This window comes from Dermacentor andersoni, chromosome 6, assembly GCF_023375885.2.
Source record: "Dermacentor andersoni chromosome 6, qqDerAnde1_hic_scaffold, whole genome shotgun sequence".
Lineage (NCBI taxonomy): Eukaryota > Metazoa > Arthropoda > Arachnida > Ixodida > Ixodidae > Dermacentor > Dermacentor andersoni.
The window spans coordinates 136731499-136753432 of record NC_092819.1 but is presented as its reverse complement, the minus strand read 5'-3'; the positions used below and the strand labels follow the sequence as shown (position 1 = coordinate 136753432).

Below are 21934 nucleotides of genomic sequence, written 5' to 3'. Positions count from 1 at the left end.
TGACCGAATGTATTTGCGGACATAAGAATACATGCCGCGCCAGTAGTACCGCTGGCGGAGCCGCTCGTAGGTTTTCAGGACGCCAGCATGAGCTTGTTGTGGGTCTGCATGGAAATACGTGCACACGTCGGAACGCAAATGGCGAGGGAAGACTAGCAGCCATTTGCGACCGTCGGGCTGATAGTTTCGGCGGTACAAGATGGCGTCCCGTAGCACGAAGTGGGTGGCTTGGCGACGAATGGCTTGAGGGCATGTAGACGTTGAAGAACTGCTAAGAATGTCAATGAGAGACAGAATCCACGGATCTTTTCTCTGTTCAGACGGCATGTCAGTAACAGCAAGCGTAGCAACCGGGCACTCTATGGATGAAGGTGGCCTTTCGTCGGATCGCATGGGCGCACGGGAGAGCGCATCTGCATCAGAATGTTGGCGCCCGGATCGATAAATGACGCGAATGTCAAATTCTTGGATCCGAAGAGCCCAACGTCCAAGACGCCCCGACGGGTCTTTCAGTGACGCAAGCCAGCAGAGCGCGTGGTGGTCTGTCACAACGTCGAACGGACGGCCATACAAGTAAGGGCGAAATTTGTTTAAGGCCCAAACTATAGCTAAACACTCTTTTTCCGTGACAGAATAATTGGATTCTGCCTTCGTGAGAGCACGACTCGCATATGCAACCACATATTCTGGAAAGCCAGGCTTGCGTTGTGCAAGGACGGCCCCAAGACCAACGCCGCTGGCGTCTGTATGAACTTCAGTCGGTGCACTCGGGTCGTAGTGGCGTAGAACAGGCGGTGAGGTAAGCCGACGACGCAAAGTGGTGAAGGCTTGGTCACATGTCGGAGTCCAGTCACGAAGGTCACCAGAGCCAGCCAGGAGCTTCGTCAGGGGAGCGATGATGCAGGCAAAATTGCGCACAAAGCGGCGAAAATAAGAGCAAAGACCGACGAAACTGCGGAGCTCTTTCACTGTAGTCGGCCGCGGAAATTCTGCGACAGCACGAAGTTTGTCAGAGTCGGGAAGGACGCCGTCTTTCGACACGACATGGCCAAGTATGGTCAGCTGGCGGGCTCCGAAGCGGCACTTTTTCAAGTTAAGTTGAAGGCCGGCGGTGGTAAGGCAAGTAAGGACTTCGCGTAGACGAGAGAGGTGAGTGGTGAAATCAGGGGAGAAAACTACCACGTCGTCTAAATAACACAAGCACGTCTTCCATTTGAGGCCTCGTAGAAGATTGTCCATCATCCTTTCGAATGTCGCGGGTGCATTGCAGAGGCCGAATGGCATTACTGTAAACTCATACAGGCCATCAGGCGTAATAAAAGCTGTCTTCGAGCGGTCGGATTCATCCACTGGCACTTGCCAATAGCCCGATCGCAAGTCCAAAGAAGAAAAGAATTCGGCACCATGAAGACAATCCAGGGCGTCATCTATGCGCGGTAGAGGATAGACATCTTTTCGTGTAATCTTGTTGAGGCGACGATAGTCCACACAGAAACGAATCGAGCCATCTTTTTTCTTAATGAGTACTACAGGAGATGACCAAGGGCTGCAGGATGGCTTGATAACACCACGTTCAAGCATGTCTTCAACTTGCTCGGCGATGACACGACGCTCGGTGGATGACACACGGTACGGACGCTGGCGTAATGGTGCGTGGTGTCCCGTATCAATGTGGTGAGAGACGGTACTCGTGCGGCCTAATGATGCTTGGTTGCAGTCAAAAGAGGCGTGAAAATCATTTAAAAGAGTAATAAGCCGCTCACGTTGTGTCGGCTCGAGGTCATCGGCAATAGAGCGACAAAAAACATCCGGTGGTACTCGGTTAGATGGCACATGGGGTGCCAGTGCTGTTACGTTGGCAGTATCCACGTCGTCGGGAACAGGGAACTGCACAATAACGTCAGCGTCCACAGTCTGGATGGTACCAATAGTCTCGCCACAGTGCAAAGCCAAAGTGTACGAATTTGGGTTAGAAATCAGTATTTCTGCACCCCCATGGTGAACCGTGAGGAGGGCGAAAGGCAACAATATAGGCTGGCGGCGAATGAAGACGGCAGCGGGTGAAAACATGACCGTCGCTTCGGCAAGCGATGCGCATGAAAGAGGGACAAATACCGCGCTGTGAGGGGGAAGGTCAGTATCTGAAGCTACACAGATCCTGGTAACATCATGAACTTGAAAGTCGTGAGATGGCAAATCGCATAGAACGGAGAACTGAACCTCAGCACGTGCACAGTCAATGACCGCGTGATGGCGCGACAGAAAATCCCAACCGAGAATCACATCGTGGGAGCAACAAGTTAGCACAAAGAAATCAATCGAATACAAAATGTCTCGAATCAACACCCTGGCAGTGCACATAGCGACTGGCTGAACTTGTTGTGCACTGGCTGTTCTAAGCAATAATACCGAAGGCATCATGGTCACTTTCCGTAATTCATGGCAAAGTTTCTCACTAATCACAGATACAGCAGCACCTGTATCGACGAGCGCAAGACATTTGATGCCATCAACAGACACTTCAATAACGTTAGCGGGGGAAAAACGAGGACTTTGATGTTCCGACGATGACGCAGTTCGTGCCTCAGGAACTGCGGAAATCAGTTTTCCGCCTCAGTAGTACTGGCACTGGGCCTACGACGCATGGGTGAGAGTGAGCGCCGACGAGGGGAAGGTGAGCGACGAGTATTGTAGAGCTGTGACTGCGGTGCTGGTATGTCATCAGCAGCGTAGACTTCCGGTGGTGGTCGTGAAGGCATACGGAAAGGTCGGAAGTCGGAGCTGGGTGGTCGCGCGGTGCCCACGAAGGCCGGCAAGCGCCGGCGGCAGAAGCGCGCTACATGTCCCGGTGTACCGCAGGCATAGCATATTGGGCGGTTGTCAGGAGTGCGCCAAGGATTTGTACCTTGCTGCTGTGCGCTGAAAAAGGCAGCGACCTGCTGGCGAGGCGAGGGCGGATGAGAGAACACCGGCTGGAGAGGCGCTGAAGGCGGAGGTGAGAATCCCGGCAGACGAGGCGCCCGTGCAGCGGCTTCAGCATACGTCAGAGGCGCGGCCACAGGAGCCGGCTGACACGGAGGTGGAAGAGCTTCGGTCACTTGCTCTTGAATTACCTATCGGATCGCTGGAGCCAAATATTGAGAAGGCTTCTCCGTGGTCGGCAAAATCGAGAGCTGTCGCGCTACCTCCTCGCGCACAAATTCCTTTATTTGCGTCAGCAAAGTTGTGTGGTTGTCGCCAATAACCAATGCTGCTAACGAATCTTCCGTAGGCGGTGGGCGCCGAGCTAAGATGCGTTGTTTCCGTAGCTCGTCAAAACTTTGGCACAAGTTGATAACTTCGGCCACGGTACGCGGATCCTTCGCTAGCAACATTTGAAATGCGTCCTCATCAATGCCTTTCATAATGTGTTTTATCTTGTCCTGTTCCGCCATTGACGGATTCACGCGCTAACCTCCCTGCCTTTCCCCATTCCTCTCTCTCTCTCTCTCTACACAGGTCAATGACATCTTCGATATAACTTGTGAACGTTTCACCGTGATGTTGCGCGCGCCCCCGTAAGCGTTGTTCTGCGCGAAGCTTGCGCACAGCGGGGCGCCCGAACACTTCTGTGAAACTTGTCTTGAATCTGCTCCACGTTGTGAAATCGTGTTCGTGGTTTCGGAACCAGAGGTTCGCGACGCCGGTTAAGTAAAACAGCACATTGTGCAACTTCGTGATGTCGTCCCACTTGTTTTGCTGGCTCACCCTTTCGTAAGATGACAACCAATCCTCCACGTCATGATCATCGGTGCCGCTAAAGATGGCAGGATCACGCTGGCGCAATGCACCGGAAACGATGATCGTCGGAGGCTGTGGTGCATCTTCCTGGGTGGTTTCGTCAGGCATGGTCGCAGCAGTCGGTAGCGTCCGGCTTCGGAGTTCCAGTTTTCGAGGTTACCCCGCACCTCCACCAAATGAAATGGGGTTTATTGTAGCTCGTTCGAGGGATCGCAGGTAGCTCTAGATCACGAGTCCTAGCGCTTCGCATCAACAACCCGCGCTCGTGTCTCGCGCCGCAGCGGTGGCAGTCCGCACAGTGCCACATGCATATTACCCACTACAATATATATATATAGGAAGGAGTGGTAGTTGTCGGTGAAACCCCCCCTCCCCCATCCCCCGCAATAAATTTCAGGCTACGCCACTGCTTCGAGTACACTTTATGGCGGCGTCGAACTGTCGATAAGAGCACATCAAAGCTAATTTTACTACAGCTTGGGTAGAACATTGGCATCAGGGCGCGTTTGCAATTTCTTTATGTTTGAGTGAATTTATTGATTCGAACTACAACGTAAATTCGTCGCTACCTTCTTTTTTTTCTTTTTTCATTTCGCGACGTCGTGTCCAGGTGGACACTCCGCGACGTGCCTCCCAGGCGTCGGCCTGTCGCCTCGCCTGAATATCGCATCCATGTACGTGGTTGCCGCTTAAAGGGACCCTGAAACGATTTTGGCGATTTTCTACAAACGTACTGAGTCGTTAGAGTAGGTCCTTCTGATCATTAATTGACACATCTAAGTGCTCTGCGTAAAGCGTGTAATTTATTATAAGGTTTTAAAAATGCACATCGCTGTCGATCGCAGCGCACTGCTCGGCGGAATTTTAAGCCGCCCCTACCAGAAGCGTATCCCCGCAGGCTGGCTGTACCCGGTTTGGAGGCAAACCGGATGTGACGTGTGCCAGTGGCGTACTCCCTGCCCCCAGATAGGTACTTGTACGCCTAGGGAAAGACGCTGCTAGGTGCTGCTGCTAAATCCCTGTGGTTTCTGCCAGCCACATGCGGCCATTGCCGGCTCACGTAGGTTCGTTCGCGTGGTCTTGTTACGCCTCGCTGGATCGTGTTCAGTCATGCCGTCCTTGCGCGGCGTGATTGTCGGTGAGTCAGGTTAAATTCTTAAATAGGTCGCGCCTGCGCCTAATTGAGTCTATAAAAGCCTGCACATTCAGTTTTGCTAGCTACAATGCAGTGCGGCTGGCGTGAGCTGTCTCCACGATGCGCTTCGAGCGTGTCGATTTCGCCGTTCTTTATGTTGGCGTTAACGACCTTGAAAGCAACATGGATCCACAAGAAATGTGCGACAACATCAAGGTAAGTCTACTGAAATCACAAAATTTGAAACAATAAGCGCTAATAGTTGTGTTTTCTTTTAAATTTTAGGCCTTGATTGTTCAACGAGACGGCCCCCGTCGTGCTGGTTTTCAAGGTGCTCCCTCGCTGCCTAGAAGATGCTGATGCGGAATAGAAAATGCAAAAACGTCGCTTGCTCAACCGCAAATTGACGGTTACGCTGAAGCGCATGTCGTGTCTGCGGAATTTGAACCCCGAGGTATGGACCCCCTTTTTACAGCGGCATGCCGTTACATACCGTCAGGAACACGCTTGGCTTATTTCTGACTCGGTAAAAAATGTTTCACTTTTTCTCGCTTCTCGCTGCGGAAGAAATGCGGACCGTTTGTCGTAGTTGTGTCTCCATTACAGGGTGGCATTACTGCGGTGAATAAAGCAAGTGTTGCCGTACATACTGTGCGCATTTCACCCTTTGTTGGGCGGTCGGAAAATATTGGTCCCACTTTTCAGGGCTACTTCGCTATTATGTAGCGGTGAAGTGTAATTTCTACCATTGAACATTCCTGTGTAGATGTGTTTCTGAATCACGTTAAGCACATTTTTTCGTCCATTTCTTTGTCAAACAACGCGATAGAGCGATTGCGCAGATTGTTTACTTGCCTTTCTACAATGTTTAGTTTATTCTGTCGCCTTCCTTCAAACCACCACAGCGGCAAATGGACTTTTTTTATCGAAATTCCGCGTTTTCATAATAGCTGAATTTTGGTGCGGTTAGGTGTCTAAATTTCTCGTACCCACAGCTACCAAAACAGTTGATCAAATTATTAGCATCGCGAACAAATCGCATTCCTACATATGCGAGCTGCTACATACGAGCCCTCCAGAATTTTCAAGAAGCATCTTTTTTCTAAGAACCCTTGCGATATTGGAAAGCCCTGATTGAGGATTCTCATACAAAGCATGCTCAGTAAGTATAATGAAAACATGCACAAACAATGTATAATGTACTGGGTACTCTGGCTGCTTCTAATCACATTACAGGTGACCACGAGTAGGTAGAAACGGGCCTTGAGGCTGTATAGTGGGACGTAATATTCCCACTTTTCGCTATTACTGAATCGTAGTCACCTTTGAGATTTTACGTTATGTAAAAAATGCTTCATAAAAAAAAGCACTTGTAATGTCTCGGACACAAAGCGGCCTGTTCTCTGCTTGCGTCTATGAAAGGGTTAAGATGCACACACTATTCAAAGGTCTCATTGAGAACTGAGTTGCAGGCGCTACTATGCTCCGCAAGCAGCAGGATACTAAAAGGAGAAATGAGCAACACCGTACTGCCTTCATTTCTTCAAACCCTTCAACAAAGCTTGAACAAGAAATGCACGCGAGGGTGTCACTACAGACAGCTGCGGCAACACTGACGCATGCCCGAGGATATAAAATGAGGTGCAGCTGTGCGGTGCACGCTGCCATGAAGTTCGAATTAGTTTCCCCCTTGCGAAACTACCGGAAAGGACATATTGCATCCATCGGTGTTAATATATTTTCTAGCATATTTTCTTGTTTTCAGCCAACATACACATCCCCGTTAAATCAAATAGATCACTGTAGATGGCGGCCACAAGCATATTACAAGGACTGTGAATTGGAAGCTGTTAGCTACCTGTGGCACAAAATCATGCAAGGGTACACGTAGTCTTTGTGTGCACATTGACTTCATGTTTTACCAATTTGACTGGCTCCTATTGCACTCCGGCTGAATAGCAATAACACACAGGCCACTTTACGTTCGAGCTACTCGAAAGCTTGCATTAGTGAAAAACATCTAAACTTTTTCTGGTACAGCCGTGCGTTGTTCGAAGTGTCTCAATGCATTGCAGTGATTGAACAGGCACATATTGGCTGTACCACTTGGATTTCAGCGTGCATGCGTTGGCTGGACAAAAAATTCTACCATATTTTACCTCCAAACTTTTGCTCACGATTGGAAAGCGCTGTTTCTGTTTTAAATAGATGTGGCTTGCACACAAGGTATGTGCATGCTAAGTGTCTTGGTAAAGGAAAGTAAAGGTATGCTGCATGAACAGAAGGTGCTGCAGCCACATAACCTGACCTTTGATCTTCATTATGCTCACAGATTGAAGGGATGGAACTAAGTGCGTGTCTTTTAGATGCTTGATTTCAGCCAGTTAAATTTGCCAACATGGGGATTCAAACCACTGGTGTCCATCTGCTGTTGGGCTGAACTCTCAATTTAGTGAGACTACTAACTACTGCGTTCATTGGTGCTGACAGATATCAAGTCCGTTGTAGCTCGGCATTACTGTATTCTGTCACCAAAATGCTAGAGAACCACTTGAGATCCTTCGATGTCAGCATCCTCATTATCAGTGGGCACCCCATAAGAAAAATAGGTCAACTTTGGCTGGTATCCTTGCAAGTGTGAGAAGGCTAGGCCACAGAAACTCGTTTTTCTGATTTGTGCACTATTCAGCCACGTTAAAATGTGGGGAGCCTAGACATCTAAAAGACGAGGAGCAAGAAAATTGAATGCAGCTACCAAGCAAAAAATGTGGAAGCGTAAGCTGTTGATTTTTTACTCTAAAGGCACGTTCACACCAAAGACGGAGCGGCTAAACCGGGCAAAGCTCTTGGCCAGGGGATAGAAGTAGGCGTTAAACGAGGCGGCAAGCCCGATCGCTTGCGGACCACTTTTCCCGCCCGCCAGAGCTGTCCGATTTGCCGCGGCCAATCAGAACACCAGACGACGCTGGCGGGTGCTGCGCGATAAGGATGGACGACCGGTGCCACGAGACGGCGACAAGTGCGCCACGAAAACTTTAGATGCTCCGCCTCGGCGGTGCGGGCAGCCAGGCAAGCCGTCCAGTATACAGGGTGTTTCAGCTAACTAGTGCCGAGGCACAAAGAAACAACTAGGCCTGCAGTACTCAAATACAATCAATTCAGTAGACTACCCTGTTGAGCAACTTTAATACTTACGGCTCATTGAGAAACATCTAACTGCTTTATTTTTATGAAGATAGCTGCTGTGGTTATTTTTTCAGGACAAAAGAAAGTGCACAAAATCGAAAAAAGTACCATGCAACTATGCACTTGTTAGCAGTGATGAACAAATGAACAATGCGGCATGCAGACAGGATGTAAAAAATATGCAGATCCGACACACTGAAAATTATGTAAGCAGCTTTCTTTGCTGCTTGTGTTCATTGATGGCATTTGGCAGTGATATGTTAAATGTTACTTCGCATGCACCACTTGTGTTCGTAGTACACAGAGCTCATAGGCAGACGTGCGCTCCGATGCTCAAGGTGGTGCTGTGCACCATCCATATCCTGTGAGAGTAGTGGCACTGTCATTCCCTCACACGGCGCATCGCATGGCAGGTGAGGTAGAGAAATCCGTTTATTGAATCCTTAGGAGAAATAGTTGCTGCCACGTCCTGTGCCCGACAGAGCAGCACCTGCTGGCCACACAGGCTTCTGTCATGCAGCATGGCCTCCCAGTGTTGTAGTGTAGGGAGATTGAAGTTTTGATGCTGGACCACCACTTGCATACTGTCCTTTTGACGCCGTGGTGCTGTATGGCAGCTTTGCATCTGCACATCCTGTCAATTGTTGGCATGGACACACTTTCCGTGTTTATTTTTTCAGAAATAGCATAAACATGCCATACCACACCTTGAACTATCATTATAATATTTTTAGTTTGCCACTACAACTGTCACCATGTCTAGATGTAGTATTTTTCTTTTAAAGAGACTATACGAAGGATGCTTTCTGATGGCATCTTTACCTTCTCGTATGATCATTCAGCAAGCACAAAGTGCTGCAGCTTCTGCAATGCTTGTCTATTCCTTCCAGGCACACTACTGTCAATGTATCATTAGCGCTGAAATAGAATACCGCCCGTTGCTCAAAGCAGCTTCAATATAGATTCCAATCGGAAGAATAGGCAGACTTGTGGCAGTATACAACTTTCTATAGCCATAAAAGGCAAGCTAGCATAGTGGGGCATCTCAATGCTTGTAAAAGCATTCAACTGCATGTATCTCCAAATAACTAAGCTCAAGCAGACACTGCCAAAATTCGTGCTTCTCATGGTGAGTCGGTGCGGGAACTTGAAGGTGTCGCTTTTCCTTCATTTTTGTGTCTCTTATGGTTTTGCTAAGGCTCTTGCCACAGCAAAATTCCTCTTGTGGTATTTTAGAAGGGTAATTTAATAATCACCTAGGCGATGTCATTTCCTTCATTTGGTTGCACTGTGTGCATCAGTGCAATAAATGGGTCAAACGGCTTAATACGAAATGTCGCCAGGCCATTTTGGCACGACACTTGTGGATAACATTTTGGTGTGGCTTGGGCGAGACTGAGAGAAATTGACACATACAAGCACAAAGGCCAGGCACTGTTCCCTTGTGGCCTGCACAACCACTAGAATAGCAACTAGTCTTATCAATTCATACTGAGTATCACAAAGTGTAACATTGCAAGAACTGTAGCTTGCTTGATGAGACAAGGCACTTATAGCTGTAGCTGAAACATGTGGTGTGATCAACATGTACAAGGTTACAATACTCTACACCCTTTTTGTATTTAAGTTTTTAACTTTGCCCACAATCTGATTACAGCTTTCCAGAGTTCCTTGGAAAATCCCCCCATGCACCTGCCATGTACATTGCCCTCCTCCTCGATGTGGCGTGCAAGATGGCAGCAGCAGCTGTGGGAACAGTTGAAGAGGCGAAGAAAGGTCCACTTTATAATAGGTTGTATGTAAATAAAACTGATCGACCTCAACCGATTCGGCTTCCACTTTTGTCAAGACAATTGTCAGTAGGGCGATAGTAATAAATAGTGCATAGAAATTCTTGGAAGCCCCGTCAGCTTTCTTGCTGCTAACAAGCTGTCTTGGTGAGGTGGTTTAGGCAGGGAATGCCAATTCATGGGGGATGGTCATGGCCACCATGTTCAATGTATGTGCAGCATTAATCAGTTCTCTAGACCGAGTGCACTAATGTCACATGATACATTTTCAAACCTCGCATGCTTTCTTTGGGGCTGAGAAAATTAATGAAGCATGAAACTCAGCATGTTGCAGTTTTCAATTAACCATCACTGCATTTGTCCATTCTTGAAACAAATTTTATTGTACCAAATGCATACAGAATGAATTTGTGGAATATCCAAAGTACATTTTGCTTGTGTTGGTCAAGCAGCTGGCAGAACAAAACCACAAAGTTCCAAAGCAGAAAGGTAACACTTCTTTTGAAGTACACAACTGGCGAAACAGTGTTGCTAACACACGAGTGCAAAACTTGCTGCCGATTAAAAAAAAGGGAGCTGCTACACACCACTTCGTTCCTTGACCATTTATTTTTTTTTCTTTTGTGGCTGATTTTTAAAAATCCTTGCTATAGCAAATGCAAGGACATCAGAAAATCAACGCACAACAGATATTGGTGCAATGGTGTAAAGTAATGAAGATATAATTTTGCATGCACATTATTTAGTCTGAAATAGAAGGATACAGCACAAACGTTACTCTTCAATCCCAATAAAAAATATGGAACTCGAGGGCTACGAATAAATCTTGAGGGCCTCGGATTCTGTAATGTGCAGCTATACTTAAGTACACAAGCATTTTTGGATTCTGCCTCTACCTGGGTGCAGCTTTGTGACCTGGAATGAAAAGCCACAGCCATCGAGCTGCTGCAGTGGCGACATCACAGTAAAAGGTAATAGCGAAAAATTAAAACAATAATATGGCCATGCAACTTGCACATCAGATAGGTCACCTGAAGCTTCTTTTTCCAATTTTTCTGGTGTTGCATAGGACAAAAATTTTGAAAAGTGATAGTGTACGATTTTCATACATTAACAATTATGCATATCTAGTTTTTTTTTTTTTTTTAACCATGCAGATATTTAGCAAAAAGTTTTGAGCACAGAGAGCCTGTCGTTCTTGCAAAGGAGTTTCTAGGTGAGGAGGACACGCTTTGCTGCTAATGCGAGTTTCAGAAAATTAATTTTGAAAAATTCAGTCACTTTTTTTTAGTAACTTGGCGGCAGCCTTCTAAATGGCATATTTGGAGGCAGTCACATGTAAATGCACACCCTTTCTTTTTCGAAATCTCGAAAATTGCACTTATTTTGAAATATTATCGCGCTCAATTGAGTACAATCAAAACTTGGTGCATCCTGCTCCACATCAGGCGGCAGTGCCCTGTCAAGAAGTGTGGGACAAAGCTTAAATGATAGCCTGACACGGCACACTGATGCACATGCTTGCCAGGCAAAGTGTGTCGTATCAGCTGCTACAATGACTGGCCAAGATGTTGTTTCAGACTTTCTCGAGCCTGTTGTCGGGGGTGTTTCCATCTGATGAGGTAGCGGTACCTTCTTTTCTGCGCTCCCAGCACACTCGGTTCCAATATTGCCTCGATTTACCAGTGAAATTCAATGATGAATATCTTGAATTAGGTGCAACTTTCAAGATTTGTAAGAAATGAGAGTGCTATAAAATGTGACTGCCTCCAAATTTGTGGAGTTCCAAAATAGAGGAATTCCTCTGCAAGAATGCCACATTTGCTGCGCTCATAACTTTAAAACAAGAAAATCTGTATGGTAATAAAAGACACCCTGTACATATACACTGTGCATTGGAGCATTTCATGCAACCAATATTCAAGCACCTTCTGTCTACAAAGAATTCATAAAGCAAATTTATGCTTGGAATCAGTTACGAGCACTGGAAATGCAAACACTGTGATGAACCCTGGTCACATGCCAGGCATTGTGTTGCTGCTCTCTGCGTAGGGCCTATGAATAAAAACCACCTTCAACATTACACAGTAAGCTACCAATTGCTATGTGTAGGAAGACTTAGTTCTTCAAATGCAATTATGACCTAGAAATTCTAAAGCTTTTCTGATAATGTACTTTTAGTGAACAAGTACCCCAAACTTGAACAACTCTGAAGCTATAATGCCATTATTATCTGAAAGATGCACTCACATTTTTTTAACGCAGTAAGGAAACATTCCTAATCGACAATGCCACCATAGACATGAGAGTCATAATATTGCACTGCGTGCAGCAAGGATAGCACAATCTCGCACAAAAGATTAGTCTCTCCCGCAGATTTTGAGGGCTTCTTTATTATGTCTCATTTATGATGCTGTGACATGGTACGAAACCATGATGACGTAACTTACGATCATGAGTTACTCTTGAATGAAAGCTTATGCACACATGCATATCCTGCATTGTAACTCTGGAGTGCACTTACAGTAAGGACACTGTGAAAAGAAGAAAAGGCCAACAGCAAGAACCAGGCAGCGCAGTGCTGATTGCACCTTCTCGGCTGTTGTCGGTTTAAGTCACCTTCACTGCAGCAGAGTCGTGTTATGCGGCGAAGCATATTTAGCATCATGCAGTGAAGCATATCTGAAGTTAAAGGGGACACTGTTACGGGGCCCCTGCTGGTGCTTATGGTTACCCGACACTATCAGCTTAAGTACTCGTACTGTGACCTCTTCATGCATTTGGACAACACCAATCGCCATGTGAAAACCTCTGTTCACTACTAATCTTGCTAAGAGCCTAAATTGTTTCCAAACTACAAATTTCACCAAGTGGCAAACTTGGCAATGCTTCTGGAACCTCTTTCTAAAGTACTTTAATACTACCAGGATGCTTCAATGTCAAACTGGATTAAAAACCTGGGATGAGATTGGGCAAGCTTCTAGCTTTCTGACTGTTTGCTTCACCTTCTACATCAGTGAGTAGGCAGTGTTCAATAGGCGCTCCCACTTCACCAAGCAGACGACCGCTGACGAAAGCATGGTGAAGGCGAATAATGAGAGCGCAAGCAAACATTCAGAATGCAAGATCTCGCCCTTGGATTTAGAGAAAGGAAGGATAATTTCAACACCAAGGAACACCAACACTGGGCAACATTCATGCACCAGCTTTGTCAGTTTTTTGATGCTCCCACTACTTGTGCTGAAATCGTGAGAAAAGCCCAGAGAGAGTATACAATTCGAGAATCATGTACCTCTTACATTGTGGATGTCCTTGCACTGTGCTAACGCATGAACACCACCACGTCTCAAAATGATCGAATGAGACATATTAAAGGCACAAACACTGTTACCTTATACGTCCTTGGTATGCAGAACCCCAGCACCTCCACCACTTCTAAGGAACCGCTTTATTCTTGCCGAGCTAGAGCTATGGCGAGGAAGAAGCGACACACACTACGTAAGGATGAGGAAGATGACGGAAAGTCACATTGCGCTCACAATATCGCTAACGTGGTAGTTTCCCAAAGGAAGCGGTCACACCACTGCGTATAAAGTGTATGCACAGGGATTCTCATACGTCTTCCCTGTCCAAGGGACTGGTGACAAGCACCACAAAGCAGCACTGGTCAGGTGCATTCCAATTAAATTCTTAAGAATTGAGAAAAGGCCGATTCAACACAAAGCAACGACCTGACACCCTTGCCAACAAACCTGTTGAACTGGCATTAAGTTTCAGATATTTGCGGCCACACATATGTAAACCAATGGGCAAGGTTCTGACTGGTGTTGTAGAAGTCGCGGGGCGCTTTTTTCGTTGCGACGATAGATCGGATTCATTTACAAGTAAGGCTCCAGGAGGGCACATGTAACCGGCAAACAGAGGCCTCAGGAGAGCATTGGATTATAATCAAGGAGGCGGCAGGGTACCCAAGGGGCAGCGGAGGGATCAAAACTGGAAGCAGGTTATGTTGCCCCAACTCACGGACCACCCTGACTCCAGCCTTGTCCGCGAAAGCGGACAGCTGCTGATCTTAAAATGCGTCAGAAAATTCGGAAAGTACGACTTACACACAGCCTACAGACATCAAGATATACTACTAGCACGCGCAGGACTCGGCGAGCCCCAACCCATGGACCAGTCCGCGTTCTAGCTCTGGTGTCCCCGTTACCGATTTGGTGTCCTGGAGACGCCGCCAATAATATGAAATAGTGACACGTTGTTACTAGTAAAAAACACGACTTAAGCCGCTAACGCTACGTTCAGCACTGCCGCGCCCAACAACTTCTACAACGCCTGTGAGAACTTCACCAAGCAATGGTTGTTCTTGGCAATACTAAGAACTTGTGAATTTTGTGTACCGCTCATGCTTAACTTTGTAGTGCACTGTGGCTTAGTGAAGCACTACGATTGCGTGTAGCATACGTACACATCTTACCTGATAGACGGTGAACGGGGTCTTGTACAAATATCCGGTGAAGAAGAAAAGACTACACCTTCACATGTGTTAAAACACATGCCAAACTTGAAAAAACAGACGTACAATGAACCTCCACACGTTAAAATAGCAAAAGCATCACTTAATAGTCGAAAACTATTGAAAACTTTGCAAGCGCCATGGCAAGCGCAAATCCGCCATTGCTGCTGATGTTGATGTTGATCAGGCTGTCCCCTTGCGATCGAGTCGGCAAGCGCGTGGAAGCGCGTTTCTTTATTCTATGGAAGCGCAATTGGCGCAATGTAGCCAAAATAAACAAATAAAACTGTGAATCAACTCCAAATTCACACACGCAAAAGAAAAATCGTCGGGATTCTCTATAACGACGTTTCCAACCCCTTGACCGATATTTCATACAGCTCGTTGCATTAATTAAAATACCTGCAGTGCATTGTTTTCATAACGCGCAAAAAAAATTCTGCACTTAAGCTTACCCGCACAAACACGCGGCGCAAATTCGTAGAACGCCACCAGTGCAGCCCCCACCCGCCAAGAAAATATATGACTAGTCAATAATAATAGCATATAATTATAATGTGAGCGTCGGCGCAATCAATGGAGAATTCAATTTTATTTGTTATAGAAAATCAAATGCAATGCAGTAAACAATGGATAGAATTAGGCATATAGCTTCCTGGAGTCTAAAAAAAATCTGCCTTGAAACTTGACATGGTGACATGGCAAATTGTGGGTATACGATTGAAAATAATTGCTATAGTGTGTTCGTGTATGAGTAAGCTTCTCAAAAGGAGTTTCAAGTGTTTCCATGGTATGGCAAGCTTATATCTTGATTCATCAAGTTTTTTTTATTCATGTTGTTCAATTATGTTTAAAAAGCGAATTGTAAATCCCAATGGTTTTGTTTTTTACCAGGGGAACACAGAGTTGAGCCACTGTTTTGAAACAAACTTTTATTTAAAGGTAGTTACAAGTAACACCGACACCCTCGCTCATGAAAATCCCAATGGTTGTGTTTTTTACCGGGGGAAACACAGAGTTGAGCCACTGTTTTGAAACAAACCTTTATTTAAAGGTAGTTACAAGTAACACCGACACCCTCGCTCATGACAAAACAACTTTCACTCGCTGTGTCCAGACACTTGGTTCAAGGTGCATGTAATGCTTCATCTCCAAGCTTCGCGTGGTTTCTTAAAGGCATTGTGAAATCTACACAGTGTTTTTATTTTACACCTCCTCATCTCATAGCACAAGATCTGAAATGCGTGAACAAGAAGAATCAGGCCAGCACATATTCACAGAAATGAACTCTTCACAGTGCAGTTGACAAGTGCAAAAATTACAGCAGAAACTGCCAGTCACATGATATGAGCACAACATAACTGTTCTTTTTGCGGGAAAGCCTCAATCCCATGCCGACATTAACCTATATGGTGGTCATCACTGGCAATGTTTGAAAGATTTTCATAAAATAGAGACTGAATGTCTGGAGTATTTATCATAAGGGAAGTAGAAACTCGCACATCTTCTAAACAGCCCTTTGCAGTGCTAAATGTATGCTGGCTATTGATAGTAATAAATAGTATGACTGTTACAACTGTTAAACAAGACAAAAGCTCACAGGAATATGAAGGCTTGAAGTGATAAACAGTGTTTGGGGGGGGGGAATGTAGCTGGAGTGAACCTTTTGACAAAGATTTGTTTTCGTCAGTGCCGCAATTAAGTTCGGCACAGCAATCTTTATGCACGCTTAGCTCACTTTCCCACACCCTCAATGTAGGATGAAGAGGAGAATAAGAAAGTGCGTAGAATGAAGTTGAAGTGTAGAAAAGAAATGGGGAGACAGTGAAAGAGAAGGTAGGAGCACTGTTGTAGATTATTCTTCGAAGGCTACTCTTCCAAAAGAAAAAGAGAAAAATATTAAATGTGTAAGGAAGCATTGCCAATTGTTATTATGCCTACTCAAGTAAGAGATATGCACCATAAGGGATGCAATATAAAACTGATCTGATATGTAGAGTGGCCTAAAGCTTTCTGCATAGTCTTTACAATCATTATGACACTGTCTGCTGCAGCCAAATATGCAGAAGTTTTAATTGAGTGCTCATGACCAGAGCAACTTATCCAGACTGCACACAATACCACTGCATATGCCCTCTATTTTGGTAATCTGAAAAATAAAAGTTTATTCAAATGGGCAATAAGAACATCACATGGAACACAAAATCTAGATCGAATTATGAGGCATGCCACAGTGCGGGACTCAGTAATATTTTTGACCACCTCGGGTTTTGTGATGTGCACTTAAATTCAACTACACACTTTTTTTTTTCATTTCACCACCACTGAAATGCAGCCACCTTTGCTGGGATTGAACCCGCAAGCTCGTGCTCAACAGTGCAACATCATAACTACTGCGCTACTGAGTGTTTACACAAATTTATAAGTAGCAAAACACATTGGAGGCTTTTGCACACTGAAACACTACACACCATCCAATGCACTTCCTTACATCTATGTACAGACATACTTACCAGCGGCTCATATGACAAGCATGGAGGCGTGCTCTAACACACTACCATCCAACAGCTGCCACATACCAGAGATGACCACTGGGTCTGTACCTATCTTCACAGAACACTTACCAGCAGCTCATACAACAAGCATGGAGGCATCTCTCGTGCTCTAACACACATACCATCCAGCTGTGACATATGGCTGCACACCACAGACAAAAACAGACGGGCTAATCATCAGAGACCACATGTCATGATTTGTTAACATGCGAGCCCTCAACCTGCTTCAATAAGGCATGACAGCACAGCACTACTGCACCACTTCTCTCTTCCTAACTGCACTGGAGGCTTGTTACCAGTAATCGTGCCCTGCTGACATGGTTATCTCTTGTTTCTATGTTGCTGTCCCTAAGCTGTTATTTAAGGACTTCCTTTTGAGCTTCAGTGGGCCTTGAAAGGCTAGATGATGGCTGCGACAATCTAGGGTTTTTTGTAGAGTGAAATCTTAACAGGTGCACAACTTTTTTGTTGGCTGGTTCATTTGAATGGTCTGGCATCTTTCTTTTTGGGTCACTTTCACTTTCAACAAGCATGAAAACTGGCTCAAACAAATTGTTTGCCTTCTCAGCCACACCCTCAGAGACTTCACCATCTGATATTGCCTGTCTGACCGAGTCCATTTTTGCTCTTAAGAGTGCTGAGCTTTACACTGCTTTGGCTGCTTCCAGCTTTGTTATACTCTGTACAATGTGCAATGCCCGACTTGCCTCACATGCTTCTTCGGGTGAGCTCTCATGGGCCTTGTTGCTGCTAGTTGGATTAGCGATGACCACACAGTGAATGTGCTTGCACACTGTAAAGTGTATAAGATGGTCATAGCAAGTGCACATGTAAGTATGCACACACACTGCACATTCCTTACACCTCAAAGGACAGCAAGCACCATCTCCCACTTTTGACACCTTATATGAGAGCCCTTTAATAGACTGAGATGGCACAGTCTATATGCCATCTTCATTTAATTTGGCACAGCCATCTTCATTTAATTTGGCTCAAGCTGCCATTTCACTGCCAGACCTGTGGTTCTTCTGAATTCTGCTCAGCTTCTTACCCGTTGCCCCTTTCATCATCTGGATAGCTCTTTTCATTAAAAAATGATTTGTCAAGTCCATGAGGGCAGAAATAAGTTTGTCACCATGCTTATTCTGTTTTCTCTCCAGCATAGTATGCTTTAACGTCCTGCGCTTGCTCTCAAGGTGCATGTTAGTGTTGACAGCTGCTCTAGTCCTGAAGCAATAGGCCCACTCTTGCGGCCTAACTGCATAGTGGTCATTGAAGTACTTCAGGAAGTCCCTCAGTTTTTCTTCCTCACTAGAAAGGAATTGCTTAAAATAATCTTCAAATGCCTTTTCCGCGAGGAACTCTAAGAGTAGCCACACACTATGGTAAACATGTGGCCTTAGCTGTTTCTCTACACACTCGAGTATCTTCTTACGCCAATTGTTATCCACATGCCAGGCACTGAGAAGTTTCTGTTTTGCGGCACCCATGACCATGGACCATGCTTTGTAGAATTGCGACGCATCATCAGATATAAATGTCTTAGCAGCCACTTTTTTGGCCATGGCCGACTCCAGATATTTGAAGAATGCTGTCAAAGTTTGCTCGTTCATCCGGTTGCAGATGAAATAAGCTATAGCTACACCTGATCCTATTTTATCCAGCACCAGAAGAGTGGTCAGCTCAAACTGGTACTCTGTAGTTCCATGTGTGGAGTCAAGACATACAGTACCTGCAGGGCCCAATTTTTCTAGTAGCTCCTTCTGAGACTCTGTCATCAGAACAAGAGCAAAGTCTGCTGAAGGAAATGTACCACTTGGGTCCACTGCACCTTGTGCCTTGTACAGGCGGACAAGTGTTTCACCTTTTTCTTTCATCACAAGCACCCACATGTTTACACTGATAGCGTCATTAGTGTGACAATGTTCAGGAGCAGCAATGTTAAACTGCTGTTTGATGTTATGCAGGGTTGAGCACTCTGCCAAGTGCACGGGCCTCAGCTTGGATGCCACAGATGTTCTTACTCGCTTTAGAATGGTTTTCATGGGCACACCCCTTTCTAGGTTCTCTGCTACGCTGGCCTTTTCCTTGTCACTCATTCTCAAGTGCTGAATTTCTGGTTTATGACCGTAATGGTTTCTTTGATACCTGACTTTTATGGTGGTGCCTTCAGGTGTCGGACGGTAATTGTGACGGTAATAAATGAAAGACATATCTTACCAGACCTACAGCTCCCCCGACTATTCTCCCGACGGACACAATGACCTTCCTTTTTCCTTGCCTCGCCTGATCTATTACAGTAATAGTGGATCCTTGTTTCTCCACTGGCCAGCTTTTTGGGGTCCCTGGGCAAAATGAACCAGCAGTTTTGGCTACCCTCTTCTGCTTTCCATTCATGAAATTCTGTAATAAAAGCACAAAACAGCATTAGATAGTGACAAGTACTATTGGGAGAGAGATGCAAACAAAAATAATCACTCTGAAGGCTTTGGGCACGGGCTAATGTAGCATTTATTTTACTCCCTCACCTTCAACTCGACTGTGTCATGAGGTCACCCTTGATATTGCTCAAATTTATGTTAAAATTGAATTTCAAATGCAATGCGCCATAACTTCAAAAAATTTATCATATTAGTTTTGTTTTAATAAGAAACAAATATGAAACTTAAGCATGATCTATGCTCACTCCTTCCTCAATATTGAATCAGACTGTACATTCATAGCAATGCTGTTACGATAAGACAAAGACGAACTGAGAGCACATGGTGCAAGCTACGCCCCAGAACAGTGTGAACCCCTTCTCTCAGTTTCTTCTTGAAAAGCTCCTTCTTTTCAAGAAGAGCTTGATTTTTTACTGTAGATAGGGGCTTGGCGAGGGAGTGTTCCATCGTCACGCGGTTATGATCTGGCTTGGGCATGCGCCTGGTTCGAAGAGGCAGCATTACGTGTGATTTCAATAAACCAGTTGCTAGTCTGCGTTCGTCCTGTCTTCTTCTACGTTGGTGTCTTTTCTCAAGCGCAGTTTAAGTTCACAAAAAGATGTCTTACCAAGTAGCCTCCTAACACACTCTTCTTAAAGAAAAAAGGATTGCGCGTGCGTCAAATTTCGCTCTACTTTATGAATTCTACAACCAGAGTCCTTCTATTGAGGGACTGTGGTACTACTAAAGAATTTTCCCAAAGTACGCCGGGAGACCAAGCCGCTGACAGCCGCAATTGCAAGTGTGGTCGTGGACCTACGTCGGCCTGCATTCGGACCTATTGCGGCCTGCACTGAGGCGAAGACTACACCACGCACGCAAGTAGCGCAGAGCAACGTCAGAACGCAGAGCAAATCCCTCCTCTCGTTTAAGTAAAAACAAAAAAAGGGGGGGGGGGGGGGGTGCGCGAGCGTCACATTTCGCTCTATTCTATGAAATGTACTGCTAAAGAGTTTGCCCACAATACGCTGTGAAACCATCCCGGCGACATCCGCAAATTCATGTATGGTACCGGTTCTGCGTCTCTGCCGCATTGCAACGTGCACTGAGGCGAAGACTAGGCCACGCACGTTTGTGGCACAGAGCAACGTCAGAACGCAGAACAGCTTACTCCTGTCGCTTAAAAAAATAAGATGTACAAACGTCAAATTTCACTCCACTTGCTGTGCAGGAAAGCAGACAATGCCAAACGTACGTCATGTAGCGCATCGCTGGGAGCGCGCACACATGGCTATACTATAGATGGATAAACAAACAAATTATATTTAACGAGGATACAAACTTCAAAATACCCCAAGGAAATAAATTAGGCACCTGCGCAAAAGCTGCTCTTCGCGAAACAGATAGAGAAAAAGAAAACAAAGGCCCGCAAAGCATAAACAACTGCCTTTTTGGAGGCACACTGCGCAACAAGAAATTAAAAAAGTCCAAGATATAATATTGCGTTTAAACGTCATTTGCTCACGATGACAGAGAATAAACTTAATAAAACTGTTCCTCACCCTTATTGTTCCGGAACACCAGGTGCACGTAATCAGCCTCGAAGTTGTGCGCAGCGATCTGGTGCACCGAATACTTCTCCATTGTAGGCAGGGAAGTGCCACATACGTCGCATTTCATCAATTTCTTGACATCCACGGCCATTTTGTGAACGTTCCTGATGTGTTGCAGCATGTTCTTCCTCTGTATGAATAGTTTGCTGCAGAATTCGCAGCGACGATCGTCATCGCCGATGGCAGCTCGATCACAGACGTGCGCCATTCCGACATTGCACGCACTAGGGTTGTTGTATAATCCGGCAGCAATAGAGGGAAGAAACCTCCCCAATCACGTGACACACTAGGTATTCAGTGGCCCCATAGGGACAGTTGGAAACCAACTTAGGGAACTAACATCCGGGAACGCAGGGTCACGTGGATGCTGCCTTCTATTGTTCACCGGCCTCAGCCGGCCTGCGGGGAAACGCATGTCCCCTACCCATATGATGCAAATAACCCATATGACGTCACGTGGGCGAGCTATCTGATTGGCTGACCAGGGCGCGTGATCGATAATTTTTCCAACTTTATGGTAAACAAATGATCTTCGTAATAGTTGGAATGTTAGTTAATTTGTTTTTATAAAGAGAAAGTAGCAGAAAGAGAATGCACAAGAACAATTTTTCAGTACACTTAAGCACTTCCTGCACACAGCAAGTGTCGTCTGCTTGTGTTACAACGTGCTCCATTTTGACGAGAGCTCCGCGGTCAGAGCACTATGATTCGACTTTGTTGCCTTGTGGACTGCAAACGTAGTGACTGGCAATATGTCAAGCTGCGACATCGTGTCCCTCTGCAGGGCAGCGTACGAGCGAACTGGCTGCTGCGCATCGGACTGCCGCTATCCGATCGGCGCCAGGATTTGCGCGTTTGTGGCCGTCACTTTACACCGGAAGATTACTAACGCACTGCAAACGTAAGCGCAAGGGGACAGGGTCTGGCCGCTTGACTGTG

At 45.8% G+C, this 21934-nt stretch overlaps 1 protein-coding gene and 2 long non-coding RNA genes across 4 annotated transcripts; 1 reads left to right on the top strand and 2 right to left on the bottom strand.

The window, feature by feature from the left end:
* Positions 1–4672: 4672 nt before the first annotated feature.
* LOC129380096 (uncharacterized) lies at positions 4673–9924 on the top strand. Its single transcript, XR_008610790.2, has 3 exons — positions 4673–5131; positions 5201–5369; positions 9759–9924. It is a non-coding gene; the product is annotated as an uncharacterized lncRNA (long non-coding RNA).
* Positions 9925–10247: 323 nt separating this feature from the next.
* LOC129382742 (uncharacterized) lies at positions 10248–14715 on the bottom strand. Its single transcript, XR_008610791.2, has 2 exons — positions 12416–14715; positions 10248–10806 (listed from the first exon to the last, which is right to left on the bottom strand). It is a non-coding gene; the product is annotated as an uncharacterized lncRNA (long non-coding RNA).
* A 716-nt stretch (positions 14716–15431) lies between these two features.
* On the bottom strand, positions 15432–21236 carry LOC126523567 (uncharacterized). 2 transcript variants are annotated; one of them, XR_011895278.1, is made up of 3 exons: positions 20945–21236; positions 17670–19365; positions 15432–15642 (listed from the first exon to the last, which is right to left on the bottom strand). XR_011895278.1 is itself a non-coding variant. In XM_055066910.1 (2 exons), the coding sequence occupies exon 2, from the start codon at positions 19173–19175 to the stop codon at positions 17955–17957; it is 1221 nt and encodes a 406-aa protein (XP_054922885.1). In that variant the 5' UTR covers positions 19176–19365; positions 20945–21236; the 3' UTR covers positions 15432–17954. The 2 variants fall into 2 exon arrangements, 1 of the variants encoding a protein (XP_054922885.1); XM_055066910.1 differs by having other exon boundaries at positions 15432–19365.
* Positions 21237–21934: the final 698 nt, after the last annotated feature.